We start from the raw sequence: 21,793 nt of genomic DNA, 5'->3' as shown, positions 1-21,793 counted from the left end.
GAATCAAAATTTGATGTTTATGTTGCAGGGAAATTATATGTCCTATAGGCAAATACTATAACGTGATTTTACCAGGTTGTAAAAAAGTTACCTTTTTATATTCAATTTTCATTCTAATATAAACTTAATTTTTGAAATATTTTTTTATATTTTATTATTGTTTCTGGCTCAATCCAATTCAACCCCAGTTAAACCCTTAACCCCTAAACGACAAGGTTGTCAGACCCGGCCCAAGTATTGACTTGGCTAAGCCCAGGGGTCAGGGATCAATGGGTTCGACTAGGTTGAACCGAGGTTGAATCGGAGTCAATATTAAATATAGAAAAATAAGATCAGACAGACTTTACTTAAGAGACTTGGTACCGCAGGAGACATGGTCGCTATTGCTGCCTTTCTGGTGTCTGAAGATGCATCATACATAACCGAAGAGACTATTGTGGTCGCCGGAGGCATTGACCCGGCTAAGCCCAGGGGTCAGGGGTCAATCGGTTTGACTGGGTCGAACCGGAGTTGAACCGGAGTCAATAATAAAATATAAAAAAAAAATATTATAATAATTAATAATGAGCAAATATAATATTAAAAAAATAATTATAATATAAAAAACTACTAAAATTTGATATTTAAATTGATAAATGACCTTATATACACTAGTATTTTCTAATTATGTCATTTATTTTTATGGTTTTTAAATATTTACAAATTTAATATATTAATATATAATTATCAAACTTTTCTCGTGTTATTTATTTATTTATTTGTTTATTGGTTGATTTTGTTAGAATAGATAAAAATTTAATTCACTAATTCTTATTCTTTTATATGAATATACATTTTATCAATAAATTATATAACTTACCCGATCTCAATTGAGTTTTTATTTTGTTTTAAATTTTCTTAAATTTTTTATTTAGTTGGAATATTTTATTTTTATATTTTATAATAAAATTATACTCATTTATTATTATATTTTCTTGAATAAAATAAATTTTTAGAAAGTATTCACCATAACATATTAATGGATTTTATTTTTAAATGTTAATTTTTGTTGTTATGTTTATGATATATATATTTATTTATTTATTGTAATTCTATTTTTTATTATAAATTGAAAAATTTTATATTAATAAATATATATGATTTTGTGGTTTTTAATGAGAAAATAATAATAAAGTATTAAATATTGTAAAAAAAATCCTCACATTGTGACCCCGTTGACTCGGCCAAGTCAACCAGTTCCCAGTTAAACCGCCCTAGGTCAGTCGGGTTAACACCGGGTTTTTCTATGCTCGGTTCAATGGAGTATATCCAGACCGGCCACATGGCCGGTTCTCTGTTTTTCCGGTTGAACCAGTCGGGTTGGTCCAAGTCTAACTACCTTGCTAAACGATAGGCTTTGCAAGACCAATGTAGGACCGGGCTGACAACATTAAGAACAACTTGAAGCATGGCTAAAAGAGATAAAATATTACTATAGATATAGAATCCTTAGTTGTCTTTCTAATGATCTATCTAAACCATATAGAAAATATAAGACTGCAATAGACATATAAATAGCTTTAGAAGACACTCATCTTAACAATACCGAAAGAATCATAGGTTTACCATTTCTAATTTTAATAACTTTAAGATAGTAGATTATTTTCTATTAATGACCAAATTCATAAATTCCAAAACTTGATCTATGAGATTCATGGGAGTCGCTCTAAATTAGATGAGAGTTATCAAGTCTTTTTGTTGTTCCAATTAACAAGCTAGCACCGTCATGGTTTAGATTTGCTCAAGAACTAAAAAAAGTTGAAGATCATTTACACTGAACCTATCCTTCAATCTATTAGAATAGAAAAACATTATAGGGTTAAAGCAACACAAAAAAAAAAAAGAAGAACCAGTTGAGTGACAAGGTTTAAAAATTTTTAAGCTTCGTTGGAGTTAAAAGAAAACATTTATTCATTGAAGTTGATTAGGGTGATTATCCTTTCAAGTTGGTGTATTTGATTTCTTATTTATGCTCTTTGGAACTTGGGAGTGATTCTTTAACCTTTCTATGTTCTTTAGCTTTTGCATGGAGGTTATTGGGTTGTTGTTTAGATTAGAGAAGTGTTGAATTCCATAATATTCTTTATAGTGCTCTTGATTCCATTTGGAATGGAAAGTTTTGAATGTCTACTTTTATATGGATTTTTGGGGTTGAGACCGTGGGCTTTGAATACTCTGGAAGTTGTGTATACATCCCTTTATTGTGATTCTTGGAATTTTATTGGATGAGGGATTTATTCTAAGAAGAATTGTAGTGTTTTAACTCTATGCTACTGTAGCCATCCTGAAATTACGATAGAACCAAGAGAATGTTTTTTGGGTACTGTAGCAATCTTGAGTTGGCGCATGTCGTTTTGAAATATTTGAAGTTAGGGTTTTAATCCTCATCAAGTTGTCATACCACCATCTTAGGTGTTGGCCGAAATTCCTAGTTTACAGTATCTAATTTGAGTCATTTCTTTGCTTTCAATTCCTAGTTTCATGCCATCAAGTTGTCATTTCTTTTCTTATGTTTTTCGTATTTTGGATGTTTCATATTTATAGGTGGAGAGCCCTCCAGTAAAGGCAAGGCCTTGGAGGGAGCGTAACCACATCTTGGCCTTCATTTGTGAGTGAATTTGAATTGTCAAAACATATAATTTAGTAGGATTTGAATGATAACTAATAGGAATATTTACACTTGTGCATGGCTTTAGAATAACTCATGTTTGTTTGATGTATTTTGATCCTTATTATTCTTTGAGCCTTATTCTTCTTTATAAAGAGGAAAGTTATATTATTAAAAATGTGGTACTTCTTGTGAAGGGGAAGTCTTATGCTTTATTATGCAAATGTTGTGTAAATGCTTACATATAATTTGATGGTGACATGCTTTATGTGATTCACTACAGTGGAGATCCCAACGGCTGGCCTATAGAGGCAATGTGATTGACCATTATATTACCTATATCAGGAGGCACATAGAGAGCTTGAATGGAACAACTGCTGACTGAGACACTCGAGGTCATCACACAAGGTTCTCAAAAGCCAACGCCATGGAAGGCTATCTAGTTGATTATGTTACACTTAAAACTAACATTGGCGGGTTCAAAACCCTAGTTGTGGTTACAATTAGTGTGTGTTTGGATGGGGGTAATGGTTCCCCCAAGAGGGGAACCATTACTTACACATTCCCATGCCTTTGTTTGAGAATTTTTGGGGAGGGGGGGCACCATTACCCTGAGGGGGTCACCATTCACCTTCACAGGGTAATAAAGTATTTCCCCCTGTGAAATGACTATTTTGCCCTTGACAAAAAAAGGACACATAATAAAAGTTAAATAACCAAACCCTAGCCCTATGGAAGCTTGCCATCATCATCCTTTTGAGAAGTTGCACATCCATGTTGGCAAGGCTCTTGAGCTCGGGTTCCTGCGCTCGTCATCGTCGCCGGCAAGTGTCTGTCCGACATCGGCATCACCAACGCCGCCATCAGGTCACCATTCTTGTGTCAGTGTTGTTTTTTTTTTTGAATTATTGTTATGATAGTTTGGTTTTTCCCTGGGATGGTAAACCTTAACTGCAGCTAGTTTATGTTGTATGCATGATTCAATTGCATTTTCCCAGATCCAGCCATTTGTCTAACTCATATTTTTGTTGCTCTGCCAATCAAATTACCAATTTTCACGGGTTAATCTCCTCCTTACCATAGCTTTATCATTATGACCTGCACTGCCTCTGTTTGAAATGCCTTGTGAATCACCACTTGTGCAATTATTGTGCTTTGTGAGTGTGAGAGCTTTTGATGAAAATGTCTAAACATGTGCACAAAATCATTATTCTTTCATTCACTGGCAATCTGATATCAACATGAATGGTTAGTCTATGTTTGCCAATTTATATTCAAGCTTATTGTCAATTGTTCTATGATGTCTTGCCAAGAATACAAATGATGTTATAAGTCAATGTTCTAAACTTGAAGTAAAGTTGATCAATTTTGTTTAGTCAAGTGTATGTGGTAAATGTGGCATTTGTCTAGCATTCAGAAGTCCTTTTTATTTTTTATTATTTTTTTGCTGTAAATAATTAATCTAGTTTCTTGTGATTGTTTAGCTAAAGTTGTCAATGAACAACAGTGATAAAAATGCATACAGATTCATTGATTAAACAAAGCTACATGTGTCATCAATAATGGCAAACTGAATTTTTGAGGTGGTGGTGGTGCACATGAAGTCCTAACTTGGTGATTAATTTGTTTATAAATAGATAGGGGCCATCAAAATGTGAGAACTTTATGTAATTGATATTCTATAATTTGGACTCATCTTCTTGGCCATGCGTGCTAACACTAAATTAAGAAAATAAACTAAGCTAAACTAGACTTCTCCATCCTTTTTCTTTAAAAAGATATTAATTGACAATTTCACATGGGAGTGACAAGTAATCAAATTTCTGAAATTTTAGATTCAATATGTATTTGATTGAAACAATAAGAGATTGTAAGCAAAGTTGATCTTGATTATTTGTACAAATCTAAGTTGTTTATAGTTAAAAATCATTAACTTCAACAAAATAACAGCTAATATGACTCATATGAGAAAATTGGTTGTACTATCATTCTTATTTTTTTATTTATATTATCTTGATGTATTTATATCATCAAGCATATAATTCAACAGACATAACCATAAAACCATATCAAACGTTGGCAAAAGGTGACAGTTTGGCAAACAAATCATGGCAAAAGCTTGGTTTAGTCTTTACACACACACACACACACACACACACACACACACACACACACACATAGTGTATATATGATTGATTCAAAGCAAAGCCTTTATATATATATATATATATATGATGATACATGTGATGTATATGGTATGAACTTTGAAGATGTAGGAAAACTAACTAAAGTTGGCCAAACTTTAGTTCAGTTACATGCATATTTGGAATGAAGTTGAAATAGAACTTACAAAATCAATTTAATGGAGGATATGCATAAGAACATTAGTTCCTAAAGATGTAGATCTTATTACTTGATACTCCTCTAAATGCTATATATGTATCATGTTAATAAGTTGGTGAATGTCTTACTTGATTTCAATGAATGATGTAGGATTTGTTTTGGTTAAAAGAATAAAAAAAAGTCTTAATACTTTATTTATTCTATCGTAGAGAAGTCGTATTCTACATATTCATTAATTAAGTTCTTTTTCGGTGAGACTTAAATATATATATATATATTTATAATATAGCAAATGTGTTTATTAAATCAACCATAACCTTTATTAAGTTCTTTTTCGGTGAGACTTAAATTTAGATTTTCGACAACTTAACACATGGACATGTAATTTCAGATATGGACAACGTTGATGATGTGAAACTATATTTCCTAATGTACATGTGTTACTTTTATGTTTTAAATGTCATGATCGTTGTATGTGCGAAAAGACAACGTTGTGATGGAAGTCGATTAATTCAATACGAGATTGAGTCAACATCGAGCAGGCGGCAGAGACAACATGAATATTTGAGATGGGTGATTTATGAAAGTGACATAACATGCATTAACAAGCTAAGGATGGATCGACGTTGTTTCTATAACTTGTGTGAACTATTAACTACCACTGGTAGACTACGGGACACAAGAAATGTTATGATCGAGGAGATGGTTGCAATGTTTTTAAACATTGTAGCCCACCATGTCAAAAAAAGAATAATCAAGTTTGATTTTGTACGATCTGCCGAAATAGTTAGTGGGCATTTTCATGCTGTGTTGTGGTCAATTATTCTTTGTCATGATGTTCTCCTAAAGAAACCGGAACCGGTACCAAAAAATTCAAACGATCCTAAGTGGAAATGGTTTAAGGTAAAAAATAAAATTTAGTGGGTTATTTTTTTGTTTATAGTGGGGTATTACATAAAAAATTAAAAATAATGTTTTCTTTTATGCGAAGTAGAATTGCCTTGGAGCATTGGATGGGACACATATACGGGTTAATGTACCTAACGCCGATCATCCACGGTTTAGATCACGATAATCTGAAATTACCACCAATGTACTTGCCGTTTGTGGACAAGATATGCAGTTTATATACGTCCTATCTAGTTGGGAGGGTTCGGCACATGATTTCCCGAATGATGAGGGATGCCGTTACAAAACTCAAATGGTTTAAAAGTTCCAAATGGTGAGTTATGTGCACTATGTTGTTTTTAATGTATTCATTCTCATCGATTGTGCGTCTAACAACAAATTTGTATCTTAGGTTTCCATTACTTAGTTGATGCCGGATATGCAAATTGCCCCGGATTCCTTGCACCTTTTCGAGGCCAGCAGTATCACTTAAGTTCATGGGCCGATGGCCGTCACCCAGAAACACCTGAAGAGTTTTTCAATATGAAACATGCTAGCACTAAGAACGTTATTGAGAGAACATTTGGCCTTTTGAAAATCCGTTGGAAAATTCTAGCAAGTCCAAGTTTCTATAGTTTGACCACTCAATGGCATATTATTAGTGCATGTTGTTTACTCCACAATTTCATTAGGAGGAAGATGGCGGAAGATCCTGCAGAAGAAGAAGAAGAAGAAGAAGTTGATGTTCCATCTTCCAATGAGAGTGTGGAAGATGACACCAACAACATAGTAGCCTTACAACCAATGGATGAATGGACCCAATTTTGACAGGAGATGGCCGTTCATATGTTTCACACATGACAATCAAGTTGATTTAATTAATGGATCGTTATGTACTAATCACTTTCTTTAATTAATGGATTGTTAGATCATTATGTACTACTTTGTCTTGACAATATTGGTTTTGTGTCGAATTGTTTGTGATTTGGTTGAATGAAATTCTATATTATATGGAAATCTTTCGAGGAAATTATGTCCATGTATATGTCAATGTTGTTAATTAGGTTATGTGATTTGGTTGAATGAAATTCTATTTTATATGATATTGGTTGAATGAAATTCTGCATTATGCATGAATTAAAGATTTTTGTACTTTCTCTTCATGGGGATGTTTATGAGATGTGGCTTGAGTATGTATGAATTATGTCCATGATGTTGAATTAAATTGTCTTGTCCATGTATTAGATCATTATGTCCATGTTGTTTTATGTCCATGATTTTTTTATGTGATTTGGTTGAATGAAATTCTTTTTTTATATGATTTGGTTTTTGAAATTCTATAATATACATGAATTAAAGATTCTATAATTATGGCCGTGTTGTTTAATGTTATTAATTCTTTGTTTCTTTTTTCAGTATGGAGGCAGAACAACAACCAAAAGGGATGGGCTAGAACAAATGATATTGGACCCCCGAGGAAGATAAAGCCCTCATTGATGCTTTGGTTTTGATTTCTTTTTTCAGTAGGACGAATGTCATCTCCGATATCTTACAATTGAGTGGTTTTGATTGGAACTTTCAAAACAGCACTATCATGTGTGACAAAAGCGCATATGATGAGTATGTCAAAGTGAAAAAAAACTCATATTTTTATTCAATGCATTATCATAAAGATTTAATTAATTGTGGGGTTTTAATGCAATGTAGACTCACAAAGAAGCAGTCGGGCTGTATGGGAAATCCTTCCCATTTTTCAATGATCTCGCACCGGTCTTCACCAAAGATAGAGCTTTTGGTAACAACAGGTGATATCGGGGACGATGCATCCCAATATGAACAAGATGATACCATCTCACTCGAGGAAGGTGCAGGTTTATCCCAAATGCCTTTCGATGACCTACCCACACAAGAGCCGATGTAGCATCCATCACCTATGCCGTCCGATAATAGCATCTCAACAACATCTAGGTGTCAAAAAAAGGAAGAGTGTTGCTAAGGATCTAGCAATGGACCAGATTTCTACAAATTTTTATGCTTTCGTAAATCTAGTTGGCCCAGAAATTTAGAGCATTGGCTGAGGCAGCAGCACGTAACGCCGAGGCGGTGGCTCGTACAGCTGAGTCTGCTGCACGAAAAGCTAAATCTCCTGGTCGCAATGTTGAGATTGCAACACGTAATGCTGAAATTTCTGCTCGTAATATTGAAATCACAACATGCAATGAAACATCTCGAGCAGACATTCAAGCAATAAAAAAGATCGATTAGTGATGTCCTTTTCTCTATTAATGGTCTTACAGAAGATGAGGCTATGTTCATGTTACAAGTATTGGCAAAGGATGAAGATCAACTGACAGTATTTTGGGACCTTCCAGCTGAAAAGAAAATTGCGCTTTTGCCGGGTTTTCTTGTCAAGGATGTCATATTGCCCACCCAATGCTTGACTCATCTTGGTAAGAATTTAACATTTTAGCAATGTAACTTTGATGATTAATTAGTGGTCATTACATGTATATTTAACATTGCGCTTTTTGCAGGTTTATCCATTTGATAGACAAGTGTTAGAATAAGGAGATGAGTACGGGAAGGAGTTGGTTTTTTTATATATTGGTACTACTTATCATTTTGAATAGAACTTTGTGGAAGAACCCGAAAGTCTTGGACCTATGATCATAGTTGACGTTTATGATGTTTTACTATTTATGGTTTGGTGAATTGTTTGAGCAACTTTGGTGGTTTATGAATATCATTGAAGAACAATGAGCTAGTATTGTGAATGCATGTTGAGATAATGAATGGTTGGAATTTGGTTGGAATTTTTGCTTTAATTGATGTTTTCTAGTACTCTTTGGTTTATGTATGCCATTGAAGAACAATGAGCTAGTATTGTGAATGTATGTTGAAAAATTGCAACAACTTCTTCTTAATTGCTCATTAGTGATGAGCCTTTAAATCCATGCAAATATTAAAGGTATATGAATGTCATTGAAGAACAATCAGCTAGTATTATGAATGCGTGTTGAAAAAACAATGAGCTAGTTTTTGGTTTTTAAGTTTTTGTAGTTCAAGTGTTTGAGATAATGAATGGTGAGTTCTTGATTTTTGGTTATGGTGTTTGCTGGGGTTCTTGATTTAAGGATTGTGAAGGTTTTTGTTGTGGAGATATTGAAGAGGAACAATCTTGTTCATAAGGTGATTTTTTTGGATTTCTTTTTTGATGTGTATGTAGTTGTTGTTTTGAATGGTTAATTGAATGATGAATAATTAGTTAAAATTGATTTTTATTTGTTATTTTCTTGAGATATTGAAGAGAAACAATCTTGTTTAATTCTAACTTGTGTGAAAATGTTAAAATTGTTATTTTCTATTAATATTTATGTTTTAATTATTTATAGATAATAATTATTTGAAATAAATATCATATCTAATTAAACATTAAATAATAATAAAATATATATTTGTGTTTTAATTATTTTATAATTAATAAATATTTACATATATATCATTTCAATTTAAATTAAAATATATAATGTACGGAATGAAATTAATATTTATTTAAAATTAATTTCTAGTTAAACATCAATTATTAATAATAAAATAAATATTTATGTATTAATTATTATATACATAATAGTTATTTAAAATAAATTTCATTTGAAATTCATTAATAAATTTAAATTACAGAATTAAATGAATACTTATTTAAAATTAATTTTGGATTAAACATTAATTAATAATAATAAAATAAATATTAATGTTATACTTATTTATAAATAATAATTATTAGAAATAACAATAATTTCTTTATATTATGGGTAAAAATGTAATCTTATCACAACTCCACTTTTTACTTTTCCCCTTCCCAATGAATTACCCCTCCAACCAAAGACCTTTTTCATTATCATCCCCTACTCATTCATTTCCCCCCTCTATCATTACTTCATTCCCCCTCATTCCATTAACCCTCATCCAAACACACACTTAGGGTAAACATTCTTTGAGGTTAGCCTGATAAGTTTTCAAAAGGATGATTTGTTAGTAAAATATGCATTCTCAAAATAATTATCTATTCTTAATCTGTTTTTGGATTCGATAGTGACTATACCTGAGTTAACTAATATTGGTTATTATTTCTATGACTTTAATCATACTTTTTTTGTTTTCATTTTGATCCTATTTGAACTATGTGTCTTATTCACTCACTGAGTAACAGCATTACTCAGCCTGAGGCCGCACACACTACTCAACCTGAGGAGGGGAAAAGAAGAGTGATGAGTAATGCTTTATTGATATAATTTTTTAGGTGTTGTTTTTTTAGTTTTATGAGGGGCTTGCTAGAATATTTAATATATTCAATAAATTAAACTCAAAATAATAAATGTATTTATTTTACAAGCCATTTTATAGAGGCGTGTTTTTACTTACTATTTTATCTTTCCAGTGTGCCCATTGAGAAACGTGTTATCACACAATTGTTGAAATAGGTCTACTTTGGCATTTATATAAGGAGATAAGGAGATAATGAGATGAGACAACACTTTTTTCTTAGATGTATCTTTGATTTCATGAATTTTGATTTTTCGATTTTGATATTATTTAGTTATTAGGTGTTAAGTGCAAACACCATCACCATCTACATCCTCAAAGAAGTAGATCCCTAACAGATCTTAGGGAAGATTTCTTGACGTTCCCTGAATAATAAAGTGGGAATACCCCTTAGGACAATGATGTAGTAATTTTTGCTTTAATAACTTATCATTGTTATTTGAATTTATTTGCAAAAGATTTTGCTTTACTAATTTGTTTGTAGGAAAATGAATTTATGCTTAAAGTATGTTTATTTACCTACTTATTTAAAATTTGATATTATTATTTATTGACGTTTCACATCTGTATATTATTACTTATTTTCTTCAACACTTGCATCAACTTAAAAAAAAAAATAAAAACATAAAATACATTGGTCAAAACAGATACTTTTAAAGCACAAGGATAAAATTCAACATTTAGCAAAGTAAATGTATTTGAAACCATTTTTATTTTATTTTTTTGGTAAAGTGGATAAAGTTGTTTAAAAATGCGAACGAGGCATATGCCTCGAGCGCACCTCAAGGTGAGGCAGTGACCGGTTAACTTGAGGCGTACTCCCCATATGAATACAGTGGATCCTATACCTTAACCTGGCAAGGCTCACCTCCTCAAGGTGGTGAGCCTCAAGGCAGAAAAGGAGTACGAACATGAAACTGATACAGAAGAAAATAAAGTGAAGGGTGGGCGGCGGGATTGGATCTCCAATCCAATCCAATGAAATCAAGGATCTCAAATCCAATGAAATCCAAACAAACTGGCTAAGTTTCACACATGTGAATAAAACAATTTTTTTAGAATATTTTCCAAAATAATAAAAGATGATCATTAATCATCGTTAAATAAATTATAGAACTTCTACTAGCCAACAAAATTAGTTTTTTTTTTAAATCCCAAATAATTGTACAAAATAAATAAATATATATATATAAACATTTGATGGTTCATAATGGATCCGACAATAACACAATTTATTTTCTCTGCATCCACCGGCCCTATACATTATGAAACTTAACATTTAAAATTACCTCGCACTTTGCATTAATTAAATCTCTCTCTCTCTCTCTCTCTCTCTGACTCTAATCACACGATTCCCATCGTTTTAAGGTGTAATATAATAGACTTTTTAATGAAAATCATACCCACCCATTGTTTTAAGAAAAAGAAAAACTGATATGAGAAAGAGTAGCAAACGAGATATGAACCAGCTTGACCTTCTCCTCGCCGGGCTCGCCCTCCGACCACTCCCTTCTCCTCCGCCTTGTCCGCACGAGACCAAAAGGTTTGCTTTTACATTCGCTCTCATTTTTTATGCTTTATCTTGATTGAAGTTTCTATTCATGTGCACAAATTTTATCTTTTTGATTGGTTTGATTTCTTTTTTTCTTGAATTTGAGTGAGACATAAGTTGTTTATATTTATTGATTTGGCATTTTTAAAGAAAATAAGGAGAATTTTAAATCTTTTGATCGATTAATCTGATCACAACTCACAAGTGGATCTGAATCACTAGAAAATCCAAAGTTTTGGTTTGTTGTTAGTAATAGAATATGTTTACAGAGAGTATAGGGATAATGGAGTAACTGCCTAATTGGTTTGATGGCACATTAAGGGATCATTGGATATTGATTGCTTATATTGAATATGCTTCTATTTGATGGCATATTGAGGACTCATTGCATATTAAATTAATCATTGCGAATTTGAGATTTATATATTCATGGTTTCTGAAAAATGTCTATTTTACTATAGGAGACATTATCAATTACAAATGAAGCCAAAGGGAGGTCACAGTGTTGCGTGTGAGGAAGTACCGAACTAGTGTGGTAATTCATCTAACACTTTATGTGCAATATCACAATACCTAGCAATGACACAATGAATAGACAATGCAATGACAACATACAATCAATCTCACAAGAAAAAAAATAAGAGACACCAATTTAACGTGGTTCGGCTAAGAACAAGCCTACATCTATGGGAGAACAATACTTCACTATATCATGGGAAATAACAAGAGTATAAGAGTACAAATAATAGGCATATAGCCACAAGAGGGTTACCAAGCTCTAAAAACTAGCTTTACCTCAAAAATAAGGGTCTTACCTTACTTTAATGAGATCAAGCAAGAACAAAAGCTCTCCTCTATACCTTCACTCTTTCCGCTCTCCAAATACAAGAAAACTCACTCTCTCTATTTTTCTCGTTTTTCTCTCATTACACAACACCCAACAAATATAACCATATATAAACAATAGAGAAATATACACAGTTGGATTAAAAAAATCAAGATTTCACTTCATCCCAAGGATATCAAGCCAATATTTTATAATTTCCCACTTGAAGACAAATCTTCAATCAAGCATTAATGAAGAGTTAAGCATTGTCCTCCAAACATCCAGGTTATGTCTCCACTAACCAGGAAACCCTCCTACAATAAGATGTCTTCTCCGTAGGCGCAACCTTTGTCAACAAATCAGCAAGGTTGTCATTTGTGTAGATTTTCTCAACATGTAAATATCCAGCTCCAAAGCAAAGCTGAATAAAGTGGTACCGCACATCAATGTGTTTTGTTTTAGAATGAAAAGCCACATTTTCAGCAAGATGTATCGCACTTTGACTATCACAATGCAACACATATTTTTCTTGTACCACTTCAAATTGATTAAGCACATGCTTCAACCAAATCATTTCCTTTGCTCCTTCGGTCAATGCAATATATTCCGCTTTTGTAATAGACAAGACAACAATGTCTTGAAGTATAGATATCCAACTCACCGCACCACCACCAAATGTGAAAACATATCCCGTAGTGGACTTCCTCTTCTCTCTACAACCAGCATAATCGGCATCAACATAACCATTAACTACCAATGAAGAACCTCCAAAGCACAAGCATAAATTTTGTGAACCCTTCAAATAACGAAGAATCCACTTGACGAATTGCCAATGCTCCCAACTAGCACTAAACATTCACCTTGAAAGAACCCCCATTACATAAGTAATATTCGGCCTTGTGCATATCATAGCATACATCAAGCTACCAACCATGGAGGTATAAGAAAAATTTTCAAATTTATCATCCTTTGGAGAAGTCTTCTTGGATAGATTAAAATATGCCACTAGAGGTGTAGAAACCAGTTTGCAATCAACCATTCCAAACCTTTCAAGAACTCTGCCAATGTATTCGGATTGACTCAACCACAACTTCCCATACTCTCTATCTCAGTGAATGTGTATGCCTAAAATCTTCTTTGCGGCACCAAGATCTTTAGTAGCAAACTTCCTTGACATATGGAGCTTCAAAGATTTAATCTCCTTCCAATCATTGCTAGCTATCAACATATCATCCACATAAAGTAGCAAGCAATTAAATATGCCACATGTGGAACATTTGAAGTAAACACAATAAACAAAATAAATCTAGAATAACCTTTATCTTGCATAAAAGTGTCAAACTTTTTGTACAATTGTCGAGAAGCTTGTTTCAAGCCATACAACCCCTTCTTTAACTTACACACTAAGTTAGGATTAGACTTGTTAGCAAAGCCTTTCAGTTGAGATGGAGATCTTCAAGGTCACCATGCAAGAAAGTCATCTTGATGCCAAGTTGTTCAAGCTCCAAATCAAGATTAGCTACAAAAGATAGAATAACTCTTATGGAGCTATGCTTTTGACCATAGCCTTTTACCACTAGTCTTACCTCATCTGGCTTGAATTTTTTCTTTATCCTTTTTATTGCGCCTTAAAAAGCTTTCCTTCTTTAGAATGGGAATAAGGATACAATCTTCATCCATCAACTTAATACTTTATCATATACACCTATAAATTATTTAATGCTTTCTTTCCGCTTGGAAGCTTTACCAAGTCCCAAGTTTGGTTCAGATGCAAAGAGTCCATCTCTTCATCCATGGCCTTTTGCCACCTAGCTTTCTCAAGACAATTTTGTGTTTTCTGAAATGACTCGGGCTCACCCGCATTAGTAAATAAAGCATAATACAAGGATGGAAAAATACCTATGGATGGGTTTAGGAGTCCTTGTAGATCTCCTTAAAATTTGTGGAGAATGAAAGTCTTGCCCTTCCTCATCAACATGAGCATCCTATTGCTTAGTCACCTCCATGCTATCATCATGGCCATCAACATCACCATGGCCATCTCCATCATCATGATCTTGAGAATGAATTTTTTGAACTTGTTGGGAAGAAACACATGAATCAATTTACATAGGAACAAGTTTCTCATTTTGCTCTTCTTGATTACTTTCTTTAAACATCACATTATCATGAAACATGACATCAAAGCTTCTAATTGTCTTCCTTTCAATTGGATCCCACAACCCTATAGCCTCTATCATGACCACCATAACCAAGGAAAACACATCTCCTTGATTTCAAATCAAGCTTACTTCTCTTTTCAAAAGGCACATGCACATAAGCTTCACAACAAAAAAACTCTTAAATGATTATAAGAGATTTTCTTACCACTTCATAGAATTTTTGAAACATCACCATCCAATGGAGCACTTGGTGATCTGATGAGGTATATTATCGTATTTCCCGCTTCTGCCCAAAAAAACTTAGGAAGACCGGAGTGAGACAACATACTTCTTACCCTTTCCACAATGGTTCTATTCATTCTTTCAATAACACCATTTTGTTGTGCAGTGTAAGGGACCATCTTCACTCTCTTGATGTCATCTCCTCACAAAAACCATTAAAAGCACTAGAACAAAATTCTCCACCATTATCAATTTGCAAGCATTTTATAAACCTTTCACTTTCCTTCTCAACACGGGTCTTGAACTTCTTGAAAGTTTCAAAAACTTGATCCTTGGATGCTAATGGATAAAGCCAACAATTTCTATAATAATCATCCATGAAAGTGAAAAAATAAGAAGCACCACCAAGAGACTTGACATTCATAGAGTCATAAACATCAGAATAAACCAACTCCAATATCTCCAACTTTCCATGAGATTCATGCCTCTTAAAATTTACTCTATGTTGCTTACCCATGATGCAATGCACACATAATTCAAGAGATGAATTCTCAAATAAAGGAATAAGTTTTTTTATCTTACAATACCTTCACTCCATGCTCATTAAGATGACCAAGCCGACTATGCCAAACATGCACATCATCATGTCCACTTGCCGACATAAATCTTTGAGGTAAACCAAGAAAAGTATACAAGCTTCCATCATTTTGCCCCTTCAACACCGTCATACAACTTTGAAGATTTTCCACAATCCATTACCAAAAGTGACCACATAACTAGCCTCATCAAGTTGCCCCGACGAAATTAGGTTTTTTTGTTATCGTGGAAACATGCCTTACATTAGTCAATGTATGCTCCTTCCCATTTGCTTGCTTAATAACCACATCACCAATACCCAAAATTCTACAAGCACAATCATTGCCGAGGTAGACATTACCACAATCAACCTCTTTATAAGTGGAGAAAATAATCGATCCGGACATATGTGAAATGAAGCACTGGAGTCCAACACCCAATTATCTATGGAAGAAGATACCATACAAGCAATGCTTAATGTGACCCCATCATCACTTTGAGATGATATGCCTACTTCACCATCAACTTGCTTCCACTTTTGCTTGCTCTTCAAGAGATTACAATCATTCCACACATAACCTTGTTTCTTACAATACCAACAAGTAACAACCCGGTCCCGTGGCTTTGATCTTTCCTTTTCTAGTGACTTACCCTTACTAGCCGAAGCATAATCCTTTTTTGAGATCTTTCTCTTTCACTGGCTGCTAGTGCTTGACTTCAGTCACTAAACCTTTATGAAAAACCCCTTATAGTCTCCTCACTACTCAATGAAAAAACAACATCATTCAACTTGAAATTATTCCCCATTGTATTTACACAGTAGTAACAAGAGTATCCAAACTTAGAAACAAAGAGCTCAAAAGTAGCAAGCATAAGACCTTTTCATCAAGATTTACCATTAGAGCCTTTAATTGTGCCACAATAGAGTTAAAATCATTCGCATGATTTAGCACAGTGATACCATCCATCATTTTCAAGAGAAATAACCTCTTCATGGTATGCATATTATTGATACCCGATGGTTGCTCAAAAGATTGCTCCAAAGTACTCCAAAGTTCATGAGTGGTCTTATATTAATAAACATCAAACAAGATATATGGTGAAATACATGGTCTTATTACCAACAAGCATTATCGATCAAGAACCTTCCATTGTTCATCACTCATAGATGAGGGCTTATCATTATTCCCCAATAGTAGTAGATCCAACTCCTTACATACAAGGTAATCCTCTATCATTATTTTCCATATTGGTCAACTATCCTCCTTGAGCTTTTCAAACTCCATTGTCTTATCCATTGCTTTGAAATCGAGTCACCATCAATATAAGCCCAAATTCTTTCAATTGCAAGATTAGACACCTCCACACTCCTAGAACGAATCTCTGATACCAATTATTGCGTGTGAGGAAGCGTGGAACTAGTGTGGCAATTCGTCGAACACTTGATGAGCAATATAAAATACCTAGCAATGACATAATGAATAGACAATGCAAGGACAACATATAGTCAATCTCACAAAAATAAATAAGAGACATCAATTTAACGTGGTTCGGCTAAGAACAAACCTACATCCACAGGAGAACAATGCTTCACTATATCATAGGGAATAACAAAAGTACAAGAAATAGGCATAAAGCCACAAAAGGGTTACCAAGATCTAAGAACTAGCTTTACCTCAAGAAAAAGGGTCTTACCCTATTTTAATGAGATCAAGCAAGAACAAGAGCTCTCTTCTACACCTTCACTCTTTCCACTCTCCAAATACAAAATACTCTCTCTCTCTCTCTCTCTCTCTCTCTCTCTCTCTCCATTACACAACACCCAATAAATATAACTCTATATAAACAATAGAGTAATTATTTAAGCTATTAGATTAAAAGAGATCAAGATTTGGTTTCATCCCAAGGATATCAAAGCCCATATTTAACACATAGAAGAGATCCGCCTTGGAAATATGATATAGAGGTGGAGATTGATGGAGATGTAAAAGGATATATATATATATATATATACACATTAGATGCAACTTTTGCAATATAATTATTAAAGGAGGTGTAAAAAGATTGAAGGAGCACCTTGTTTGTACTCATAAAAACGTCACCATATGCCCTAAGATTCCTGAAGAATTTAAACAATAAATGAATGCATATTTGAAGAAAGATGATATACTAAACAAGTGGCATAAATGAGATGTGATGATATGGTTGATTCGGGATCTTATTTAGGAGGTCAGACATCCTTAAAAGGTGTTAATTCTTATCTGAATCCTTTCGATACTTCAAGTGGTGTTTTTTCAAGAGGAGTTAGAGGACCAATTGATAGATTCATTGTTAATTTGGAAGATGACATAGATGGTGATCAAGGGGATCCAAAATCCATGGATCCTAGAAGTGCAAAGGAGGCTCGAATCGAGTTTGCTTAGATATTGGAAGATTCTTTTTTTGAGAATGACATAGTTTTTAACATGGCTACTTCTCCATCTTTTAATAGTATGTAGCAGATCAATTGGTTCATATGGTCGGGGTTTGAAACTCCCCGACCATGTATGAACTTAGAAGTTAGATCTTAGAAGAGGAAGTAAAAACAACTAAAGCTTTCATTGATGAGGTTAGGAAGACATGGACACAAACTGGAGTATCCATATTATCTGATGGTTGGAAGGATATGAGAGGAAGAAAGTTTGATTAATTTCTTTGTCAACAATCCTCATGGAACTATTTTTCTTAAAATCCATTGATGCCTCAGATGTTGTAAAAGATGCTACCATGTTATTTAAGCTTCTTGATGATGTTGTGGACGAAGTTGGAGAAGAGCTTATTGTTCAAGTGGTAACTGATAATTCTTCAAATTATGAGGCGGCTAGGAAAAAATTAATGAAAAAGAGGCCAAGGCTTTATTGGACTCCATGTGCTGCTCATTATCTTGATTTGATTCTATTAAAGATTGGTGAGCTACCTTAACATAATAATGTATTGATGAAAGCTATAAAAAAAGTTTGCAATATCATCTACAATCATGGTTATGTATTGGCAATGATGAGAACTTTCACAGATAGGGTTCTTCTTCGACCTGCAACAACTAGATTTGCTGCTGCATTTTTAACTTTACAAAGCATTTGTGAGTTAAGGCAACCATTGGAAGCTATGTTTACTTCTAAAGAATGTGCAAATAGTACATGGGAAAACAAAGCCGAAGGAAAAGCAATTAAAAAAATAATTTTCAATAGCAGAACCTTTTGGCCTAGTGTACTTTATACCCTTCAAACTACAAAACCTTTGGTGGGAGTGTTAAGAATAGTGGATTCATAAAAGATGCCAGCAATGTGATTTATTTATGGTGCAATGGATGCTGCAAAAGAAGAAATAGAAAAAAAGTTGGGAGGTGAAGAAACATCATACAGAGAGATGTGGGTTCTCATTGATGAAAAATGGGAGTTTCAATTGCATCGCGATTTGCATGCCGCGACATATTTATTGAATCCTCATTACCATTATGATGATAATAAATCAACTCATCCTGAGATTAAAAAAGTTTGTTCAATTGAATGCACAAGTTTGTTAAGGAGGATGCCATAGTCAAAGTGGATCTTGAAATAAATGAATTCCATAACAAAAAGGGTTTTTTTTTTGTCTTTATCAAGCAATAGAAACTTCCAAGAAACATGCTCCAGGTACGTAATAATCTATAGTTGAATTTTTGAAATTAAAGTTTGCAATGTTAATGTCACTTATTTTTATTTTAATATAGCTAACTAGTGGATCCATGGAGATGAGACCCCTGGACTTCAAAGTTTTACAGTGAGAACATTGTGCCTCACTTGTCTTGTTCAGCATCGGGATGTGAGAGAAACTAAAGTACTTTCAATCAGGTCTAAAATTTTATTAAATAAGATTGTTACATGATCATGATTTTAATGTTATTTAATTTTTTAATTTTATTTTGTCACTATTTTTAATAGGTGCATACAAAGAGAAGAAACTATTTGACCACCAAGAAACTTAATTCTTTGGTGTATACAGACGGGGGACGGGGGCGGCCGCCCCCCTGTCACCGGCGAGGTCAGTGGACCCCACTGCTTGAGAACCCCTCCGACCCCCTCCCCGATGACCGGTATCCCTCCTCGGCTCCTTAGCTTCTCCAACCATGCGGCTCCCGGCTCTCCTTCCATCTCTGGCCATCCGCCACCTAGTCTGTGAGTCTGTGACACAGCAAGCTGCGCAACTATTCGTGAAGTTTGCTCATGAGTCATGAGCATTGGAACTTGGAAGATGTCAATCTAATCAAGCACAAAATAGCCAATGAAAAAACGAAACGTTGCATGCTGAAGAGAATTATCCGTTGCATTACTTGCATGTCACGTGCTACGGTGCTAGTGCTATTATATTAAATTATTAATATATATATATATATATATATTACATTAATACATGCCCTTTGAAAATCAATGAGATTACATTCTTTACAAATTACGATTACATTCTTCTGAGTCCTCACTTCTCATCCATTTCAAAAGCTGAGAACTTGAATTATTTTTGGTAAATAGGCTAAATACCATCTGCAAGTTGCAATCTCACATTTATTCTCTCCACCGGCTTTTTTTATCTCTCTGTCCGATGTCTGGCGATCAGGAGATGAAACTTTATTTTATTTTATTTTTAAGCTTTTTTTTGTTTTTTGGTCATGTATGAAATGTTTTCTAGGAAATTTGTTGAAATGTTTATAAATTGATATTCATTAATGTGATATATGGTATGTGGATTGATATTATTGATTATTTGATTTAGATATATGCCATATAAATTGATATCATTAATTTAATTTAGAGATTTGAGTATTATTAAAATTAAAATTTGTGATTCACAAATAAATAAAAAAATTATCTCTAAAAAAATTTTAAATATAAGTTATCACTTTCAAATAAAACTTCATTTATAATTAGTAAGATCTTAAATTTAAAAAATAATACAAATTAAAATTTAAAAATTATCAAAATAAATTCAAAAAAATTATTCAAAACATAGTCATTAATTTAAATAACATATGATGTTATATCCACTCAATTTAATCATCGAATCTGTACAACTATACGAGCCACATATCATATAATATAATCATCAATTCATAATAATACATTCAAACTTATAATCTATGCCCGCTTATCATAATTCTTCTAAATAATTTTTTTAATTTAAAATACTATTTATATTTATTTAACTATAATTTATAACCATAATAATGATAAAATGTAATTATTATTTTTTTATTGAATTTTAACTTATCCCACACATCATAATTCTACTAAATAATTTTTTTTAATTTAAAATATTATTTACGTTTATGTAATTAGTATGAGTTATAATTATACTTAAGGATAAAAATATTTATGTTAAAATAATGATAAATTGTTACACATATTTTTTTATAAATGTTTAATTTAGTGTTTGGACAATTTATGAATTTATGATTTAGTTCAATTTATTTATATATTTAATTTGATTAATTTCATAGATATAGAGAGGATTTTTAAATCTATACCAAAAAGTATTGAAACAAGAACGGGTTCAGCGTCTGATGTAAGTACTGTTGCACAAAAGAAAAGTCGTGTTGAGTTTGATCCGAGTGATATCATTGCTGACCCAGGGTTTCCAAACCAATTGAGGAATATGACACAGGAATAAGAGATCAAGTAAGGAAAGATTATTTGTTAATAGGTCCATGTCAACCAGTTTGCCACAATTTTCCTAGAAAACAACAATGAAAAGATTTGAGAAGTTTTAAAAAAGTGTGGTTTCAGAAATTTGATTGGTTGGAATAGAGTATGGAGAAAGATGCAGCTTATTGTTTCTATTGTTATCTTTTTAAGCAACCAAGGGGTGATAAACTTGGGATTGATGCCTTCACGAAGACAGGGTTTAGCAATTGGAAGAAAACAATGGAAGTTTTCACTGAGCATGTTGGTGGAGTTAATAGCAACCACAACAATGCAAGGCGACATTGTGAGGATTTCAAAAATCAAAGGCAAAACGTGTCACATATATTCTCTTCTCATAGCAGAGAAATGGAGGTTGCATATAGAGCTCGTGTCACTGTTGTTTTACATGTTGTTAGATTTCTTCTGTTGCAAAGTCTTGCTTTTCGTGGACATGATGAATCTTCAAGTTCCACTCATAGGGGCAACTATTTAGAGATGTTGAATTGGTATGGAACAGAAGTTGAAAGTATTGGTCATGTGATTAATGAAAATGCTCCTTGA

The 21,793-nt window shown here is 33.2% G+C and overlaps 2 protein-coding genes across 2 annotated transcripts; both read left to right on the top strand.

Moving 5' to 3' along the window:
- Positions 1-373: 373 nt before the first annotated feature.
- LOC120258681 (putative nuclease HARBI1) lies at positions 374-6,706 on the top strand. Its single transcript, XM_039266130.1, has 2 exons — positions 374-488; positions 6,291-6,706. Exons 1-2 carry the CDS (start codon positions 374-376, stop codon positions 6,704-6,706), a joined length of 531 nt encoding a protein of 176 aa, XP_039122064.1.
- A 14,652-nt stretch (positions 6,707-21,358) lies between these two features.
- Positions 21,359-21,793, top strand: LOC120258680 (zinc finger MYM-type protein 1-like). Its single transcript, XM_039266128.1, has one exon. The coding sequence runs from the start codon at positions 21,359-21,361 to the stop codon at positions 21,791-21,793; it is 435 nt and encodes a 144-aa protein (XP_039122062.1).

This window comes from Dioscorea cayenensis, chromosome 4, assembly GCF_009730915.1.
Source record: "Dioscorea cayenensis subsp. rotundata cultivar TDr96_F1 chromosome 4, TDr96_F1_v2_PseudoChromosome.rev07_lg8_w22 25.fasta, whole genome shotgun sequence".
Classification (NCBI taxonomy): domain Eukaryota; kingdom Viridiplantae; phylum Streptophyta; class Magnoliopsida; order Dioscoreales; family Dioscoreaceae; genus Dioscorea; species Dioscorea cayenensis.
The sequence above is the reverse complement of the archived record's forward strand: the minus strand, read 5'-3'. Positions and strand labels throughout refer to the sequence as shown.